Source organism: Chaetodon trifascialis, chromosome 12, assembly GCF_039877785.1.
Source record: "Chaetodon trifascialis isolate fChaTrf1 chromosome 12, fChaTrf1.hap1, whole genome shotgun sequence".
Lineage (NCBI taxonomy): Eukaryota > Metazoa > Chordata > Actinopteri > Chaetodontiformes > Chaetodontidae > Chaetodon > Chaetodon trifascialis.
The window spans coordinates 1,937,820-1,958,819 of record NC_092067.1 but is presented as its reverse complement, the minus strand read 5'-3'; the positions used below and the strand labels follow the sequence as shown (position 1 = coordinate 1,958,819).

The following is a 21,000-nucleotide window of genomic DNA, read 5'->3' as shown; positions in this document are numbered from 1 at the left end:
TAGCTATCAAGCTCCTCTCCTGTGGAACCATCTTCCAGTCTTTGTCCGGGAGGCAGACACTGTCTCTACATTTAAGAGTAGGCTTAAAACTTCCCTCTTTGATAAAGCTTATAGTTAGGGCTGGCTCAGGCTTGTCCTGGACCAGCCCCTCGTTATGCTGCTATAGGACTAGACTGTCGGGGGACCTCCAAAGATACACCGAGCTCCTCTGTCCTTCTCTCCCTCTCCATCTGCACGCTTTCGTGTCCTACCACGGCGTGTTACTAACTTAGCTCCTTCCCCGGAGTCTCTGTGCTTTGTCGTCTTGCAGGTTACACAGTGGCTGAATCTGGATTGTGGATTGCAGCTGCGTCTCCCGCCTTGGCCCTGCCTGACATCCACTGCAACTGCTACTACTGTTATTACATCCACTGTCACTGTTACTGTGACTGCATGTCTGTCTCTCTCTCTGTCTCTCTCTCTCTCTCTCTCTCTCTCTCTCTCTCTCTCCCTCTCTCTCTCTCTGAATGCATTTCTGTCTGTCTGTCTGTCTGTCTGTCTGTCTGTCTGTCTGTCTGTGTCTGTCTCACTCTCCCTATTTTGCTCTCCCTCTCCCACCCAACCGGTCGAGGCAGATGGCCGCCCACCCAGAGTCTGGTTCTGCCCGAGGTTTCTGCCTGTTAAAAGGAAGTTTTTCCTCGCCACTGTCGCCAAGTGCTTGCTCATGGGGGAATTGTTGGTTTTCTGTAGATAAAAGAGCTTGGTCTGTACCAGCTCTATATGGAAAGTGTCCTGAGACAACTTCTGTTGTGATTTGGCGCTATACAAATAAAATTGAATTGAATTGATACAAAAATGACCTCCCTTGCAGTTCTTCTTTCTTTGTGGTTCCATTTTGTCACTGTTGTCACCAGTGGAGTATAGGAAGACCTCAATCCAACCAACCTCGTGACGTCACGCTCTATGCCAAGACAATATGGCTGCGCCCTTGTTTGACAACAATAAACTTTGAGAGTTAATTTCTTTTCTTACAACTTATTAACAATGTTAGGCATTGGCTAATGTTTTAGTGTGGAAAACCTTGCATTAATTTTTGTAAACTTTGTTAAGTGTTTCCTGTCCCATGTAACAACTACCGACCCATTGCCCTTACATCACTCATGATGAAGGTGCTGGAGAGGCTGGTTCTGGCCCACCTGTGACCGCAGGTGAAATCATCACTGGACCCTCTACAGTTCGCCTAACCACCCCATCTGGGTGTCGACGACACCATCATACACCTGCTGCAGTGGGCTCACTCCCACCTGAATTGTAGCCGCAGCACTGTGAGGATCACTTTCTTTGATTTCTTCAGTGCATTTAATACTATCCAGCCACTGCTCCTGGGTGAGAAACAGTGAATGATGGGAGTCGATGTGCACACAACCTCCTGGATTACTGACTACCTGACAGACAGGCCGCAGTTTCTTCGACTGGGCAGTTTTGTCTGAGACTGTGGAAGTAAGAAAGTTTTGTCTCCTTTTCTCAGACCTTTCTTCTCTTTTCCACACCTCAGACTTCCAGTACAACTCCTCATTGTGCCACCTACAGAAGTTTTCAGATGACTCAATGGTGATGAAGTGTATGAAGGATGGACAAGAAGAGGAATACAGAGCAGTGGTGGATAATTTTGTGGCATGGTCTGGTATAAATCACCTGCTGCTTAACGTGGCCAAGACCAAGGAGATTGATTTCAGAATGAACAGGACAACCACACAACAAATCTATATTCTGGGGGAGAATGTCACAGTGGTTGAGGATTACAAATACCTCAGAGTGCACCTCGACAACAGACTGAACTGGAAAACCAACAGCAATTCTGTCTGCAAGAAGGGAATGAGCAGACTCTATTTCCTGAGGAGGCTCAGATTCAATTCAATTCAATTTTATTTGTATTGCGCCAAATCACAACAAAAGTTGTCTCAGGACACTTTCCATACAGAGCTGGTACAGACCGAGCTCTTTTATCTACAGTGACCCAACAATTCCCTCATGAGCAAGCACTTGGCGACAGTGGCGAGAAAAAACTTCCTTTTAACAGGCGGAAACCTCAGGCAGAACCAGGCTCTGGGTGGGCGGCCATCTGCCTCGACCGGTTGGGTTAGAGAGAGAGAGAGTGAGACAGATATGCAGTTGCAGTGGATGTCAGGCAGGGCCATGGCAGGAGACGTAGCTGAAATCCACAATCCAGATTCAGCCACTGTCCATGGGAATCTGCGAGAGGACAAAGCACAGGAGCTAAATTAGTAACACGCTGTGGTAGGACATGAAAGCATGCAGATGGAGAGGGAGAGAAAGACAGAGGAGCTCGGTGTATCTTTGGAGGTCCCCCGACAGTCTAATCCTATAGCAGCATAACTAGGGGCTGGTCCAGGACAAGCCTGAGCCAGCACGAACTATAAGCTTTATCAAAAAGGAATCTGATCGGCGATCACTCAATGTGTGCAGCAAGATGTTGGAGATCTTCTGCCAGTCTGTTGTTGCCAGTGCGCTTTTCTTTGCTGCAGTGTGCTGGGGGAGCAGCATCGGAGTTGGCAACACCAACAGACTGAACAAACCAGTCAGGAAGCCCGACTCTATTACTGGCAGCAAATTAGACACTTTTGAGGAGGTGGTGGTGAAAAGGTCACTGGACAGACTGTTATTCAGCATGAATAATCCTGAACATCCTCTTCACCACCTCATGGAGAGACAGTGGAGTTCTTTCTCCAATAGACTGGTCCAGCTCCACTGCCACAAAGACCGCTTCAGGAAATCATTCCTGCCACAAGCCATAAAACTGTACAATTGCAACTTAAACCGTTAATCTCTACCAACCTCACAAACCCCAATATTTCAGTGTTACATATTATTGCACTACTGCAATATTGCAAAATATTGTTTGTTTACATTTATTTATCACTTGCAACTTGTGCATATTTTTTCTGGTACATACTTTATAGCTCTGGCGCTCTCTCTCTCTTCAAGAACTGATGTTAATATTTGTTTATACACTTAGTTAGATATTAGTATATATTTTACATACTTAGTTACATTTTAAGTAGTGCTGTCAAAAATATTGCGTTTTTAACGCGTTAACCCAAATCAATTTTAACGGCGTCATTGTATTTATCGCAAGATTAACGCTCTTTGTGACCTCGTGAACTTGTAGTTTTTTATAAGCTGTGGCCACTGCTAGTAATGAAAGAGAAACTAGAGGATCCAGTTGCAAACTGGAAACAAAACAATAGGCACGCCCCACGCATGCGTTTGGTCTTGCCTGCTTGCTAGCTGTGAAAGAATAGGTTACTGGTTTGAGTGGATGTCAAGCGCGAAATGCCGAGATGGGTGCGAACAAGATTCTGAATGGAAAGTTTAGTTTCAGAAAGTTGCCAGATGGGTCGACTGACAAGACCAAAGTTATCTGTGTGTATTGTCGGTGTGAACTGAATTATCAACATAGCACATCCAGTCTGAAATACCACTTGATGGCCAAACACACGGCAAATGCGAATTCTCTGCCGCCCTTGTCAAAACCAGGCGACAATAGATGGCTTTCAACAGAGGCATATGGATGCTATTATGTTCAAAGGAAACTTAAGAAAGGAAAGTTTAAGCCATGGTTTAACTGCACTATAGAGTCCTAGTTTACAATGATGTGTAACTTTGTAACTTTAACTGTAACTTGTAACTTTATTTTGGATCACTCTGTTTTGATCCTTTAGAAAGGGTTGTTGAAGGGGCTTGACAATGTTTAATTGTGTGAGATTTTGCTTCAGATGTGAATGACTGCTCAAAGTGAGAAAGTGTGAAATATAACTACACGTTGTTGTTTTCAATTAAAAAACATTTGCACAAAGCAAGCATATCCTCTTTTCCATGTTGATAAGAGCATTAAAATGATAATTCAAGGGACATTTAGAATAAATAAAAATGTGCGATTAATTTGCGATTAATTGGAAGTTAACTATGACATTCATGAGATTAATCGCGATTAAATATTTTAATAAATTGACAGCACTAATTTTAAGAATTGCTACTATTCTATGTTTATATACTTAGTTGTATTTTTTAAGAACTCTCTCTTCTCTTAGTTTTATTCTATTTTTATGTGTGTTGTTTAAGCTCCTGCTGCAATGAAAGAATTTCCCAAATTGGAATTAGTAAAGTTCAGTCTAAGCCTCAAAGTTGGATTGCAGGAGACTACTGTGTGTGAGCAGCAGTGTCAGTGGGAGCCCGGGGCTACAGATGTCTCCTTTTCAGTGTCAGTTTCACACCCCTGCCTTCCTCTGAGAGAAGGGTGAGTCAGGAAAGGACAGAAGAGTGCAGCCTCAGACTGTGAAGGAATAGTGGCTTCTGTTGTCGGGCCTCAGTGCCATTCACAAAAAGCACAACCTCCATCACTATCTGTGCAGCTTAAAGTAGCCTCCCCACCACTGAAACACTTAGAGGAAACTAGAAATCCTGCAGATACTGAATGGATGGAGTCTTCTGGCTTAGATAACTTGTGTCTCATTTGTACTCCGTTGGGTGTGTTCCTCTGACAACCTACTTACCATCTCCTGGGTGAGTGTATTTTCTTTCTGATGGGTTTGCAGGAAGAGCATTTTGTCAAGATATGCCTCAAGCTAATTTTAAGTCAGCCCGGTATTCCCCATGAATGGTTTTGGGGTTTCACGTGTGTATAATGAGGTACTTTAGCCAAGTGCGTTGATTTTTTTTTTTCCTTGTGTACAAGTTTCCAAAGCTCCTTAGGCTTCCTAGCTAATGGAGACAGGGTAATAAGTTGCTCTTAAGGAAATGGTGTCTGAATTTATTTGTCACCAACAGGAACATATAATATCATTCTGTTTCTCATCTGAAAATTAGAGCTGCTACATGCTTGTTGTGGCTGTTGGCACATACAGATGCAGCCACAAAGGTGTGATGCACTCATGATTGTGCTTGTCAGGTTCTTCAATATTGTAATCTGTATACCTGAACTTTCACGACCAGGCTCTCAGCATGTGATACACATTTTCTACTTGTAAATATCTAATTATTGCTCACAGCTCATCCTGTTGTAGACAGCAGAACATTTATATTATAAAAATGTATGTAAAAATATATTTATATGTAGTTCATTTTCGAATAAAACCCCTCAGAGGTCATATTTGTTTAGATTTCAACAATGGCAAAGCATGTGGGACAGCACATACTCAGCCACGTTCAATGCAGTTCAGCCCTGAGGCTTTCTGGTCTATTTTAGTGGCATTATAAGGATTTCCTGAAGAGTGTGTTATGTTTGTCCTTGTGAGAGAGCGTTGTTCATGAAGGGGGCATGCAGACGCTCACTTCAGACATGTTTGGAGTATGCCATTATTCCCAGGACACTTTCTTTATTCTGGTGGTGTCAGACTTTCACAGTAGGGAAAGATGCAATGTCATCCTCCAAACATAAATGTACACTCATTTTCATTCACATATACTCCCAAAATCCCTTTTAATGTCCTTTCCTCTCTCTGTCTCTTGGTTCTTGTCGATCCAGTTTGCAGGTTAAACATGCTTCTTTGTTTAGGTCTGGATGGACTGTTAGAATTACTGAATTACATTACAACACATTCCACCCAGTTTCTTTGAAGCAATCCGAACTGCTCAAGTGATCTTTACTAAATTATACAATACTCCAATGGACACAATGCAGATCATAAAGAATTTTTAAGGTTAATGTTTTTGCTCTTTCTGTCCATCATAAACCATCATAGCCCCGTGATGATGTCCAAAATCACATGACTATAGCTGCTGCTGTTATTTTGAGTGGGAAAAACAGAAATAGTGTTGGGTCTCAGGGTTGCATTGCACTGTCTGGTACAAAAAGCACTGTTTGTCTGTGACTCTGTGTCTGATTGTTTTGTTTCTCTTTGTGTGTGTGACTGTGTGTGCACATTATGCAAGATTCCGTGCTTATTCAATGTACAGCAGACGAAATAAAAACCCACCAGTCAACTTGTTCATCAAATATCACGTTGCTGTGGCCTTGAATATGCTAATAGTTGTTTTAGATGACCACAGTCATCCATATATTTTGTTAAAAAAAAGCCACCCTCTGCTTTGAGTTGAGCGTACAGATGCTGCCTTTGTTGAGACTCACAAACATACAATCTCTTAAATACCCCCACACTCCTCTCTGACTAGGCCCATACAAGTCAGGGCCGTTTATTGGTCAGCTGGAAGTTTAATAAATAGTGCTCTTGTGTCTGTCATCCTCCAGTCAGAGAGAAAACAGTTCTTGTTTGTTAACAGTTCAATGTTAAGGAAAAAAGACTGAAACAGAAAAAGTGGTATTGACACTCTCAATCCAAACTAAGCCAAATAGAGAGAGAGCTGAGGACAAATGGAATTAATAAGGCTAACTGCTTGGGGATCCTGAAAATTAGTTCTTCATTTTAAAAAATAGATTTTGTGGTGTTGTAGCCTTGCAGGGTTATTCTCAAATTGGGAAATCTATTTGGGTGGCCGCGTGGTTGTGGTTTGAGTATCCATGTGAGTGGTTAATGCTTGTAATAAGCAAATGGCCCAGCCACTATTGTACGAATGGGTGAATGCAGACTTGTGTTGTAAAAAATGTTTTGAGTGGTTGTCAGACTAGAAAAGCGCAACATAAATACAGTCCATTTACTTTTGGCCTCATATGGCTACAAGGCTTTGTCCCAAAAAATCTAGTTGAGCAAAGGAAACTGATCTTCTGTTGTCCTTCTGTTCTTGGATCACATTGTTTCTGGTTTAAATACAAATGATGCCACTTGTAGATTATTTTCTTTAGGTAAAGATCTTTTACATCAACTTGTGTCTTGGAACATTCAACATTTGAGAACTTACTGAAAAGGTAATTTGGAAATCTATCATCTCACATTGTATTGTACTCATTTAAAAAATTCTCAAATGAAACCCATCCATACATTTTACAGAGGCTTAAATTAAGCAATATTCATGGGAAAGAAAACAAACTCTGGAGAAACCATTTATGTAAATATCTCAAAAGTGCAGCCATGATCATTTTTTTCTGACAAACGAGTTGATCAGTCAGCCATTAAAGAGGTGTCATTGATCATGTTGACCTCATTGTTAAAGCTCATTTGTGGTGCTCTGTTTATGGTTTCACCAGTTGACTGACTGATTTACTATTTTTAATCTTTTCTTTCAGCTCTACGATAAGATCAACACTAAGTCGTCCCCACAGATCAGAAACCCCCCCAGTGATGCAGTGCAGAGAGCCAAAGAGGTGAATAACACACATGGTGCACACACACATTTTCTCTCCCCCACAGTCCCACACTGACTTTGCATACATGCAACAATTAGACACACATCTGCATTAACACAAGCATATATGCACTCCATGTTCCTCTTCATGTGATGTTTGCGATAACAAAAAATTAAATGCTGTGTGAAGATGACAGACCTAGTAGTTGTTGGCCTCTCTTTTGAGCACCTTAACCTCACACTTCTGTCACTGCTTAGGCCATATTAATCATTCTGGCCTCTTGCTCACTAAAACTCTAACTCAAGGCAGCTGCACATCATTCTGCTCACCTGCTCTGTTCATGTAAAGAGGTTGTTCTCAGTATGGGGTCTGGGCATATTCAGGGGCCATCAAGATTATGCCATAGGTAGCCCCAGCAAAATGGTAAATTCCTCAACAATAATTTCATTCCATAGAGATCATCTTCAATTTAATGTATCTTCGTCAGAAGTGGGCAGCACGGTCTTTGGCCTAATATTTGAATTTATGGATCTATTTGATGAAAACCTGTAAGAAATCCAACTACAATGTTCTCTTAAAATGAATACAACTCTAGATAAGTGGACATGTGTCATGTCTTGCTCTTTGCTGAAATAAACTTGATATTGCAACAATGTAATCCCAAGCTGTCACAAGAAAACCTAATTTATTTGAAGTGAGGCTTTAAAAGTCATTCATGCCATTTGAGCAAGTTTTACAACTCCAGGGATCAAAACAGCAATTTAATCAGTAATTTTCCTATTTTATAGGAAATTGTTTGGAATCAGTGGAGTCTGTTTCTGAAATATTGACCTTAAAGGTGCGGTGAGTCGTTATGGAGAAAGATTGTTAATAACATTTGTACTTCTCGACAATGCAATGTTAGCATGATTTATGACCCTCTTGCTGCTCCCATCTCTACTTCCCCCTTCCCCTTGTCTTGTGCACAAGCACAGTCACCACCTGTTGCTGATTGGCTGGAATAGTGTTTTGGAGCTTGTTCCAAGATGCTTTGTTTGATTCCTGTTTATAGAGCAAGGGCTGTGTACAAAAATATTTCTATTTTTCCCAGTCCCACTCAGAATGGACAGCTAGCGGACCACAAGGAGATATTCGTTGAATGCCAAATTCAGCTTTTTGGTTTGCAGAGGGTCCACAGTCCAGTAGCATTGAAGATGATTATACTTTATGTGAATGGCATTCTCACTATGGATATCTGCAGTGTAGGTTTAGTTTGGTCTTTCACTGTCAGATTTCTCATATTGATAGCACTACAGCAGCACTTTTCACCTTGTGTTATTGTTGAATAGGAGACTCTTCCTGTGTTTATGTTCTCACACTCCCTGTGACAGGAGGTTTTCAGCCAAGATATCTTTGAGAAATGTGTGTTACTGAAAAATGACTCAGTCTTTTTCACTTGCTGTATGTTGTTTTCACTATTAACAAACTCCACTAGCTTCAGAAACTTGTAGACAGTTATGTGTGTAGGCTCTGTAGCTCAGTACAACCCCTTAACATACAACTATAAATTTAGTTGTACCACAAATGCCAACATTTTTAAAATGCTCATATCCATCCATCCATCCATCCATCCATCCATCCATCCATCCATCCATCCATCCATCTTTCTTTTCTATCTGCTTAGTGTTATGGGGTGGTGGGTGAATTCTCCTCCAGAATGGACTGGGTGAAAAGTGGTGAAACACCACCACCAAACATGACAGTTTGCCAGTCCATGGCAAGACTGATGCTTAAAGAAGTTTAGAAACACAACACTGTAAAAATACTCCATTACAAGTACAAGTCTGGCATTAAAAATGTTACTAAATTTAAAAGTACATGTTATCAGGAAATTAAGTATCAAAAGTCATAGTCAGTACAAAATTGACCCTGTGAATCTTATGCAAGTAGCAGTTCACTGTTGTAGCTGGTCGAGGTGTAGTAGTGTAGTAAGGTAACTATGTGAATTTTTTAAAAATTTTTGTTCGTTAAGTATGTTAGTTGTGATATAAATGTACTAAAAATAAAGTATAAAGTGGAATAAAACCACAATACTCAAAGTCCAAGCACTTTAAATTTGTACTTAAAAACGGTGCTTACATGTACTTATTAATATTGCATCACTGTAAAACCCACATGAACTTGGGCAGAAGGTTCAGACCGTCTTGCTTTGAGACAACAGGCTAACTGAGCTTCTGTGCTGTTCAGCCTGCTTTATAGCTACTCTGAAATTATATTGACTAAAAAAGAGAGAAACTGAATTATTTACTCATTTATTAAGCTTATTAAGCTTATTTAGCTTTATTAAGCTTCCTCTCAAACTTCAGTGACCCGTTGAAGGTTACAATATTTGCCCATGATCCAACTCTGTGTACTTCAGCGCATTGTCAGAGCAGCTGACACAGCAGTCCACTGGCCTGATCACACACAACTGTTTTAATAAAGATCTCTGGCTTCTGTGTGACCTTCCACATTAGAGATGCTACTGGGTGTATCAGACACACACACACACACACACACACACACACACACACACACACACACACACACACACACAGGAAATTGCTATTGAAAGGAGAGCGCGTTTACTTTCAAACTATAGTCCTTCTAACTAGGAACCTGGATCAAACTGGTGTAAGCCATCTTTAGTTCCTGTATGAAATAATCTAGAATAGCCTGTCAGTTTTCTAAATATTTTGACACTACCACATTATTAATGTGAAAAACTAAAAGAAGTCATTGATGCTTTTTGCTGATGAGTGTTTCAAGTATTTTGGATACTAGAACCAAATAGCAAAGCAAGGTGATTCTCCTCCACTTTGGCATTTCTTGTGTTTTTCCATTAACTGGCTGTATTATACAGGGGATTCTGATTGTCTTATTTTCAGTACAAGAAAACTTTGGGTAATTCTGAGATGCTCTATGAATTCTAGCCAAGGACTGCTTCAGTATAGTTTTACCTTAAATTAACTCATCATTTAATCTTGGTTGTGCCTTTAGGGACTACCTCCTCCTCCTCTTCTGCTTTACCTCTGTCTACACTGATTCACTCTGGCTGATACTGAAGTGCTTTGAATCAATCAGACTGCAGCTTCCAGTGTACTCTTGTGGGTTTCTGGCCCAACATAGCAGGGATAAGGTGCTTCAAACTTCAACAAAGCTTTGTTCTGACTGCACTAATACGTTTTTTTTTTGTTTTTTTTTACCACCAAACTTTGCAAATAATTTCTGTTAGTGTTGGAACTAATTTTTCTTTGGAGTGAAGTTACCTGCTTTAGCAGTAGATAATAATCTCACTGATTGGCTGGCATTGATTAAAGACTGGGGTGTAGTTTTACTTTCCCCTGACCTCTGTCATCATTATACTCTCAAAAAACTGACAAAGGACAGTAGCTTGTATAACCCTTCTTCCTGTGTCTTCCTCCACTTAAGAGTTCCTCCCAAGATGAAGCAAGTGGCGCTTTGCAACATCTGGAATATGTAAGCCACAAGATCTCAACACACCACTGCTATGTTCATGATACTAATGAGTAGAGCATAAGGCAGAATTGGAGGTGGTTTGTTCAGAGGGATAATATCCATGAGGGTCACTGCTGCCTAGCAGCCCTTCTGTTTCTGATCAAAATCTACTGGTGTGACACAAAGAGGAACATTGTTTGTTTGTCTAGACAAGTAAACCTATTGGGGTCCACATAAATCTATTGACAATGGTGCAGTGAAAGCGGTACTCTTAATATCTGACATCCGTACGCCCAGTAAGAATCAACAGTTCTGAGACAATTACCCACAAACCTGTCCAGTACGATAGATAATAGTTGGTCTACATAATAGTATCATTCTTATAGAGAACTTAAATGATCAATAATGCAACATACATTCCCTAACCAGAAATAAAAGCAAGAACAGGAGCAAGAACAATACTATATTTAGCTGCCACATTTCTTTTGTAAATATATACAATTTTAATATTTTATTAAAGTGGGTTTTACTTTTTTCCCTACTCATAACTGCCAATGAATTTCTTGCCATCATTGCTCAATAATTTACTGTTCTCTGTATTGAACCATTTCTATATGGGGACAATAAAAAATGACTGTTTTGTAAATGATGTCTGATAGCAACATATTTCTAACAGTATCTCTGGAGATGTAGCAATGGTGACATTTTATAGGAAACAAAATAAGAGGTAACACACCCTCATCTTTCCGCTTTATGCTGTACGAAAGTTTAGTCACTGTAACTAGTACTGTTCTATGTGGGCAGTAAAGAGCTGCTTTGTTCTGTGCTGTCTGTAATCTAAAATTACTTTGTCTTGTGTTGGACCATACCATACTGAACAATAGTCTTAATTTGAACATTTGAATTGAAAGATTTATAGGACCCTCTGTGTGTGTGTCAACTACGAGTGTATTGTATGTATAACCTATTAAATCAGGTACTCTCACTGACATTAAGATCTCTGCTACAAAACAGTCTTATTTAAGGAAGAGAGTGCACAATAACTTCACAATGCAGGTTTCAGTAGTACTCACACACCCCCTCAGAGGCCTGACCTCTACAACGGCACATTCACCAGTCAGGCGCAACATAACTGGAGCCGACATCAGACCAAGTCACGTCAAAAGGGCAGGAGGAGGGACATTGCATTGAATTGCTGCTCGGCATCCAAAGTTGGTCTCTCATTGGCTGTGGAGATGTAGGAGGCAGTTTGCGAAAGTTTGAGGGGGACTGTGAAGCTGTTGGGTTGCTCTCCATACGTTGTCCAAGGTGCAGCAGGTACAGCAAGGTGCTGACGTATGTATGTATATTTATGTGATTTGAAGTAGGGATTAGTTGTTGTGCCTTAAAACAAACTCTTCTAATGCTTTTTCTCTCTCTACATTTCAGGTACTGGAAGAAATTTCCTGCTACCCAGAGAACCACGAAGCTAAAGAACTCAGACGGATACTGACCCAGCCACATTTCATGGTGAGTCAGAAAACACACACATCTCAGGCACTCATGTCCATCATACCTCTCAGGTGGGTGCAGAAGGCATCTTTACCACCATTTGGGACTACTGACCACTCTTTCTGGCCTTGATGCCCTTCTGAAAATTGCCTTAGTTTTGCCTTAGCCTTAGCTTCCCACTGTTTATCTGTTTTTTTTGTTTTCCTGTTTTTTTTTTTTTTGTAAAGCCAAAAAATCTATTGTGCCTTTTTTAGCAACTGCTTGGATGTGTTTAGATTAAGTGCCACTTTACATGCAGCAGTGTGGAGGCAACAGGGGAATGACACATTCACAATTTCTACAAGATCGAGGTAATTGATTATTTGTTAGTCAAACAAACCTGTTTGTAATGAAAGCTAGGTTAAATCAAGTTACAGAAGTAAATGTGACTGGATATGAAACCTCAGTAGCCTACTTTTCAAGCACTGGCACTTATCAGAACTTTTTTAGAAGGTAGAAATTCACTGCGGTGAGGTTAGTTTTGAGTTGGATATTCTACAAACATTCACTCCAGATCCAGCAGCATCTTCTCACTCAATTTCATCCAGTGTTTGCAGTAAGAGGAGTTAGCTTACCTCTATGTCCATATTAGTGAAAATTATGAAAAATCCCACTAAACTGGTCTCATGTAGCACACCTATTTGATTGTTAATGTGTAATTTATTTTACATAAATATTTGGAAAGAAAACAATTGCATGTTTTTCAATAGACTCCAAATCACTAACAAATTATATTACTACACTGGACGAATAGGGCACACCTCTTTTTATTGTATTTTAGTGTGTCTAATATTTTATAATTTAGTTTACCGTGTTTTAAATGTAAGTCTAAAATTGATGTGCCTCTGAACACATTCAAAACAACTTTCATGAGCAATTCTCGAAAGATGGGTGTTTAAACTTTTTGGGTCAGAAGATCTGAGCAGTGAGGGTTAATCCAGTAAAGGGAAGGTCACTTATTAATGTGTGATTTCTGTCTCTGATCAGTGGCATGCTCAATATCAAATAGATAGACCAGCAGAGAGGGAAGTAACCATGATGCAAGTGAGGAGATACATAGAGGGAGACAAAGGAGAGAAAACTGAATCAAAGTTAAAGGATAAGGACAGGAAAAGATCAGCCATAAAAATGAAGGGAAGGAGAGGAACCAGACTATGAGAAAGGAGGGGAGGTGTGGATGGAGGTTGGTAAGGTGTGTCTGATGCGATGTGCTGTGCCCAGTCAGAGGCCTGGCTCACTCATAGCATTACAAGTGCGTAAACTGACGTAGGGAGGAAGGATAAGAGGCACCATCGTGTTCTACATTCCAACGAAGAATAAAATTCCTGACTCCTTCTGGATCAGTTCCTCTCCGTCTTCACCCTCTATCTTTTTTCCATTAAGTAGACTCAAGCTTGCTTGTCGGTATTCCCTGCAGCGAGATGTTGTAGGCATGAGCCTAACGGTTGCTACATGATGTGACATATGGAAGTGCTTTTGTAGTATGTACGCTTATGTAGTGTGCATTGTGTGATGTGATGTGATAAATAAAGTGCATCTCTTCTTTTTTTGTCAGCAATGCATACATATCTGTGTATGGTGGTGGCGTCACTTGCTGATCCTTAGCAGTTTCATTTCATACATGCAGCAGAAAGCTCTGCAGCGTTTGAGTTTCAGTAATGCTTGGGAAAATGTAGCTTGTGTGAACGCTGCAGTACTACTTGATTAATAAAATCTATTTGATTCAGAAAACAGCAATACTACCACCACACTACTGAGAGATGTAGTGAAAGTAGTAATGCGGCTAAAGTAGTGGCATTACCCAACATTGCTTTTGAAGTTCCATTTTCTTTTCTGCAGAATAGGATCTGTGGAACTTAACATCATCTTATTTTCTGGTGAAAACGTTAAATGTCAACCAGTCAGAAAGCCCAGACTTCCCCTGGTTGTTTATGAAGTTCACAGCAGCATTGAAAACTGCAGGTTGTTTTGAAAAGTTTTTCGTTTCAGAGAATTCAGCCGGGGCATCTCTTAATCTTAAAATCTCTTCTCTGTCCCTTCCATGCTCTGCTTTCATTATCTCTCACACTGTTTCTCACTTATCTTTTCTTTTGCTGCTTTGTTTTTTGTTTTTTGATTTCTCACACTCACTCAATCACAAACACACAGCATGGAAGGATTAGTTAACCCCTTAACCCGGTCCTCATTAGGGCAAAGTCTCTCTCTTTCTCTCTCTCTCTCTCTCTCTCTCTCTCACTCACACAAACACACACATATATATTAGTGGTCTGAGTGGAGAATGAAGTCTAACAGGAGTGGTCTTAGCTATCAGTGTGGCTTAGTTGCCATTAAAAACTGTCCATGGTGTTATCCTCATATTTTGTTCAAAATATTTACATATCTTCTTGAAGTGGATTGTAATATCATGACATGACAACACCAGACCAATTCACAAATGCAAATTTGTCTGGAATTTCTCAGTTAATTTTTTATTTCAAAGGGGCAGATGCAGACCAAAATGCCTCCTGAAGCAGTTGGATAGACCCACATGTGAAGTTGCACTGAGTGACAGAAAACAGACTTCAGCTTCTGCCAGAGCAAATGAAACATGAGCTCACTTTTGGTTTGCACGCTAATTGTGATGCATTCATTTTGTCTCAGGGTGCTGTTTTGGAGCAGCAGGGACCTCTCTCTTTTGCCACCTATGTAGTATTTTGGTGCCCTAGTGCACTGGTGGGAAGGTAGGAGGAAATAGCTGGAAAGTTCATTCAAATGAGGCAGTGCTAAGTGAATAATTGGTGTTTCAGTGGACCATATATTACTTCGTAGTCAGACTAGACTTCTCAGAGCCATTTGTGTGTCTGGTTCAATATCAGTCTCTTGCCCATCTGATGATTTTATCAACAAGAGTGAAAGTATTTGGAGACATTGCACAACATAATATAATATATATAATTAATTCTAATGCAACTCATCTGGCATAACAGTCTATATATTTTACTCTGTGGGGTCATACCGCTGCATTATGTCTTGAGATTGTGATGCAACTTGGAATATTATTTCATAGTTTCAGTTCTGTCATTATTCTGGAAACCTAGCCAAACAATGCCAATGGCCTGCACATCCTTCATATTGATCAGCCTTTTTACAAGCTTCTGGTGAAGGTCCTGAGGATGATTGTGGTTAAAACTATGCAGTCAGATGAGGCTTCACTGGCTACTGCATGGAGCTAGTTGTGCTGTCAGTATCGTGCAATATGCTGATCTCATTTCAGTAGCTGATTCGCCATTCAGTATCCCCATTGTTAATCAACATTACTTTGTCACGTGTCACATCACTCATCAGAAGGCACTTTGAAAGAATGCTAGCAGCTTCTGTCGTTGTTATTTATTTATTTATTTATTTATAGAATAAAATCAATGAGCCAAATTACTTAGTTAAATTTGGAGTGTGGGTTTATTGGCCAAGGAATATGACTCTGGTTTAAACACTGCACTCACTGAACTTATATAGGGAAGAAAAAAAAACACGACTCAATGGGGACAAAAAGCAAAACAATAAGCTAAATAGTGCAAAAAATAAAATAAACAATATACAAGGAATGATGTGGCAATAAACAATATATACAAAGAAATTTTCAATGTGCTGATATTTATATTGACAGTGACAGTAAGTGGTGAAGGTATATGTTAAAAATTGTGCGTTATTGGATTACAAATGGTCTGTCAGTGGATGTTTTGATGTCATAGGGTTAGTGAGACTGTGTGACTAACTAACTGTTCATCAGGCTGATGGCTTGTGGGAAGAAACTGCTTTTGTGTCCAGTTGTTTTGGTGTTCAATGATCTAGCAGAGGGGAGAAGTTGGAACAGGATGTGTCCAGGATGTGAGGGGTTTGCAGTGATCATTTCTGCCTGTTTCCTTAGTCTGGAGGCAAATAAAGGAACACCTGTTACATTGAAGCCCTTGCCAAACGAGTTCACACAATGCTAATTTAGCCCATCAACACCAATCTCTCTGTAGTTTTTCAATTCAATTCAATGTGCCTTTATTCGTTCCTCAAGGGGAAATTCCAAAAATCTGGAGTCTGTGGTGACACTCCTGTGATGTGATTTATATCAACCAGCTGTGATTGGTTTGCCAGAGCTGAAGAGGGAAGCAACTGTAGCAACTGAATAGGCTACAGCAGCTATGAGTATGGAGGAGCCTATGGTGTCATAAGCACATTGACAGTGTTTGTAAAATTACTCTCACTGTCAGAAGGGGGAGACAAACGTTCCTCACTGCAGGTCTAAGTAATTTGGGAAACTGTTTTATTAATGGATTTGTTTTCAGATGTCTTCAGACAGAGGAGGTGTTGGCTGTGTTGGATAAGAACTTTTCAACACCGAGAAGTTCGATCGTGCACCTTTGAAAATGTCAATGGTTAGTTTGAATATGTTTTTAGTAATAGGGTGGATTTTAAAACTGTGTTGACTTTGTCACGATCTGTGTGGCCTCAGCTACACAGAGTGAGTAACGCTGACTCACTGTGGTCTCGGTAGCTGTGATGTATTAAGGTGTTGTGGTATGCGTATACAAACATGCCACTTTAGGAAAATGGAATAAAATAAGCAGTGTTTGCCTCGGCCCACACTTGTCGCATTTTGGTGTCATTGCCTACTGTATCTGCCGTGTTATAAAATATTTCCAGCAGTTAGAATGGGGTGCTATTCTGTTGTCTAATTTCATTTTTTTGAGAGGTATGATGGACATTGATTTGAGCCCCATCAATGTATGGATTAGCCCCACCATAGCTAAGGGGGACTACTCTGAGGACTGAGGAACATGTGTCATTTTTACTATGTTGTTTAGCAAACCAAATTCCAACTTCTACAGTGAATGAACTGTGCATGTCATATTTTTGTTTTTCTGTAAATATAACATTGAATGGCGTTCTTTAAATGATGTCTAAAGTGATTCATTTATTTATTCATTCATTCATTTATTTGGGGCATATATTTCAAAAGTGACAGATGAAATTTCTGAGTGTAAGACAATAAGAAATACTTAATATAAAATATACATTTAAATAATTGAAGTCTTGTCTTTGGTCATACTTTATTAACTAGAAGCGCCAGACAGTTTGTTACACAGAACCAACTGGTAAATCATCCTTGCAACAAAAAATACTTTGCAGGAGATTGGATGAATCATGTGTCTTTCACTGTCACAAATGTTGTTCACAAATGTTGCTCACTGATTGGTCTGAACCACTTTGATTTGGCTGCAGCATGAGCATGTTCTGAAGCATCACCTGTCTAATGACATCATCATCACGCGCCAGCATACTCTGACGCTCGGAACAGAGACACGCTAAGCCTGTCCCAGCTAATGTATATAAAATTGATACACTTCATCAAGCTGCAAAGGATATCTCGTTTGGATAACACTACACAAGCAGCAATCATTCAAGAGGCCTGTTGTTTTTGTAATCTCAACATTTCTGAGAAAATCCAGTGTTTGCTGCTAGCACCTGCTGACATTAGCATAGCCAGTGAGCCGCCGTGCCCACACTGGACGCTGCCGACTCACCTGGAGAGTTGGAACATGTTACGATAAGTAATCAAGGCCAGAACCCAAATTGCAGAGTCTCAAATCTGGACTTTATTAGAAAACAAAGTACAACTAAAAAGCACCACGAGGGGAAAAAACTCAAAGTCAACAAACAAACAGAAAAACTCCAAAAGGGAGAGACAAGACTTATAGATGCTTGTAACAGAAAACACGCCCAAAACAAAACTGGCGGAGGAATAACTTCTATGGAAAACCCAAAGTAATCAAACAAACAGAAAAACTCCAAAAAGGGAGAGACAGGACTTACGTACGCTTGAAACAGAAATCACGCCCTTAACAAAACTGGCGGATAGCACAAATATCTTCCAATACACACTAACGAGGCTATGGACGAGAGAAAGGCTCGAGGACGACAGACACGGGTGAACACGGCTGGACTGAGGAATAGTCTGGCACAGGAATGAGTGTGAACGGAGCATAAGAAGCCGGCTAATTGCCGATGAGCAGCAGGTGCGTCTTGTGTGCCTCGCCCCCGAGCCGACGGCCCCGCCTCTCCGCACCGAGCCAGCTGAAGCAATGGGAAAAAAGGGTCAATATAAATACAAAATGGCTGAACAAACCCCAGACCATGACAGAACAATTGTTAAACAAGGCATACAAAAAGATCGCTGACCTTCTCGAGGACAAAAAACGGATGTCGAATGAGCTGCAGAGAAAGGATTGCCTGCTGACCACCATCAGTTCTTGATTCCTAATGCTCACCAACTGGCTGGAGACATCACAGATCAGTGAGCACGCACCAAAGAACACCACCTTTACACTCAGGCACATGGTTCTCTGGGAACCGTCCTTCTCCTGTCAACGACCCGCCTGCTCCACTCCAAACAAGGGGACCCCCTGGACCAAAGTGGTCGTCCACAGGCGGAAGAGGGCTCCGAGCGCGAACAATGGCGGTGCTCCCTCACTCCCGAGCTCCTCCTACTAGTACACAGCTTTGTCTGTGAGCAAGAAGACGGCGGCCAGGGACCAGCACCACAAAACTGCGCCTGTTTCTGCGGCTAGAGACATCATGTCTCTGTTGACGGACAGCTCAGCTTTTCCTCCACTCACGGCTAGCCGCCCTCCAGCAGAATCCCAGGTTGTGTCCAGCAGAGGGAGAGCTGCGGTCGATGATACCTGGCCCCCCCTCAAACTCCAGAACGGCTTCGGCTTGCTGTCACAGGCCAGTGAACGTGCGAGCGGGCTTGGCTCGTCAGACTCCTCAGCATGAACACCTGGCTCTAGCACACCTGCACATCACAAAACCTGGTTATTATTGACAATTTCAACCTTTTCTGGAATCGCCCTTCCTTATATCACCACAGCGGACTTCATCCGAGTACACTGGGCAAGTCGGTTTTAGCAGGTTACATTCACCACGCAGTTCAATCACACCCATGTGATTGACTACCTGCACGTCACACACACACACACCCCACATCCCACCCAAAGAAGTACCACACAGCACCACCCACATCATCCCAACCATCATCTCCTAAAGATCGCACAAACCCAGGACTGTTTTTAGACCACGCACACACACTGATTCACTACGATGAGCGCACGTTCAGCACAAACATTAACGTGGCAGTGCTTTTAAACAAGACTTTTTTGATATATGATGTGATTTTAGATTATAAGTTAGACTGTCTTCTTTTAATCGAGGCATGGCTTGACACTGATGCACCTGTTGTTCTCACCGAGGCTTCCCCACCAAATTTTAATTTTTTATTTTCTACTAGAGGGGGTAGAAAAGGAGGCGGAACTGCTTTGATCTCAAATAATGCACTGACCTGTAAAGGAGTGTCTTTTAACAGTTTCACATAATTTGAGCACCACGCTTTTGTTTTTGGCACCCCATCACTCTGGCTCTTTTATCAGCGAATTCTCTGAACTTTCAGCAATCATTCACACCTCTTATAACAGGATAACTGGTGATTTTAATCTACATGTTGATGATACCTCGGATCCAATATCCAGAGAATTTTTAAACCTTTTAAATTGTCTGGATTTTGAGCAGCGTGTCACACAGCCAACTCACAACAGGGGACACACCCTGGACCTGGTCATAACCCTTGGACTGTCCATTGGTGTGTCCTCTGTTGTCAACTTGGCTTTGTCTGACCACTACTTCGTGTTTTTTAACGTCACCAGTTTTAACAAGTGCAAGGCCCCGGTGAGAACAGTGAAGAGGCGCTACCTAACTTCTGAAGTGGCTGCAAATTTTATTTATATTTTACAGGGCACTCCTGCTGAAATTTTACCTGCACCCTGTGATTTTATCGTCGATAATTTTAACAGCAAACTGAAGTCCGCTCTCGACTCAGTAGCTCCATTTTTTACCAAAACAATAAAAAGAAAACCTACACCCCCGTGAAGAAACAACGATAAAATGCATGAACTGAAAAGACATTGCAGGAGTGCCAAGAGGAGATGGAGGAAATCAAAATTAACAGTCCATCTCGAGACTTCACGGCAACAACATCATTTTATGGATTCTTTGAGGAACAGCTTTTAAACATTGTCAGTTGCTCTCTTCAGACGGGTGTCTTCCCCACCGCTTTTAAAACAGCTGTGGTGAAGTCTCTTCTGAAGAAGAGCACTTTAGACCCCAACGTTTCTAATGACTACCAACCTGTATCCAACTTAGCCTTTTTAAGTAAAATTCTAGAAAAACTGTTTTTTAACCAAATCGATGATTTTTTAAACAGAAACAACATTTTAGAGAAACATCAGTCTGGCTTTAGGATGAACCACGGTACCGAGACAGCACTTTTAAAGATTTTAAACGACATCAGGTGGAACTTCAATAACTCACTTAAAACACACAGTCTTGGCTCTACTGGATCTAAGCGCCGCCTTTGATACAGTAGACCATCACATTTTATTAAATAGACTGAGAAACCTGGTTGGTCTGTCTGGAACAGTTTTTAACCGGTTTCACTCTTATCTCACAGACCGATGTTTTTATGTAAGTATGGATACTTGTTCCTCAGGAAGCCATGAAATTAGGTGTGGGGTTCCCCATGGCTCAATTTTTGGTCCAATTGTTTTTTATCTTTACATGCTTCCTCTGGGGGACATGATCAGGAGACACAACATCATTCATTTTTCATTCATTCAACCTTTATTTTAACTCGGAAAATACATTGAGGTGGAGACCTCATTTACAATGTAGCC

The 21,000-nt window shown here is 40.9% G+C and overlaps 1 protein-coding gene across 25 annotated transcripts in view; it reads left to right on the top strand.

Annotated features, from left to right (window-relative positions):
* Positions 1-21,000, top strand: part of caska (calcium/calmodulin-dependent serine protein kinase a) — a 239,352-nt gene that overhangs the window by 175,105 nt on the left and 43,247 nt on the right. For 14 of the 25 annotated variants that reach the window (XM_070975881.1, XM_070975879.1, XM_070975871.1 and 11 more), the window contains 3 exons: positions 7,181-7,258; positions 10,691-10,738; positions 12,146-12,226. In XM_070975881.1, coding sequence (XP_070831982.1) covers positions 7,181-7,258; positions 10,691-10,738; positions 12,146-12,226 — 207 coding nt within the window. The remainder of the gene's footprint in view (positions 1-7,180; positions 7,259-10,690; positions 10,739-12,145; positions 12,227-21,000) is intronic. The other 11 variants (XM_070975882.1, XM_070975878.1, XM_070975885.1 and 8 more) reach the window with 1 other exon arrangement.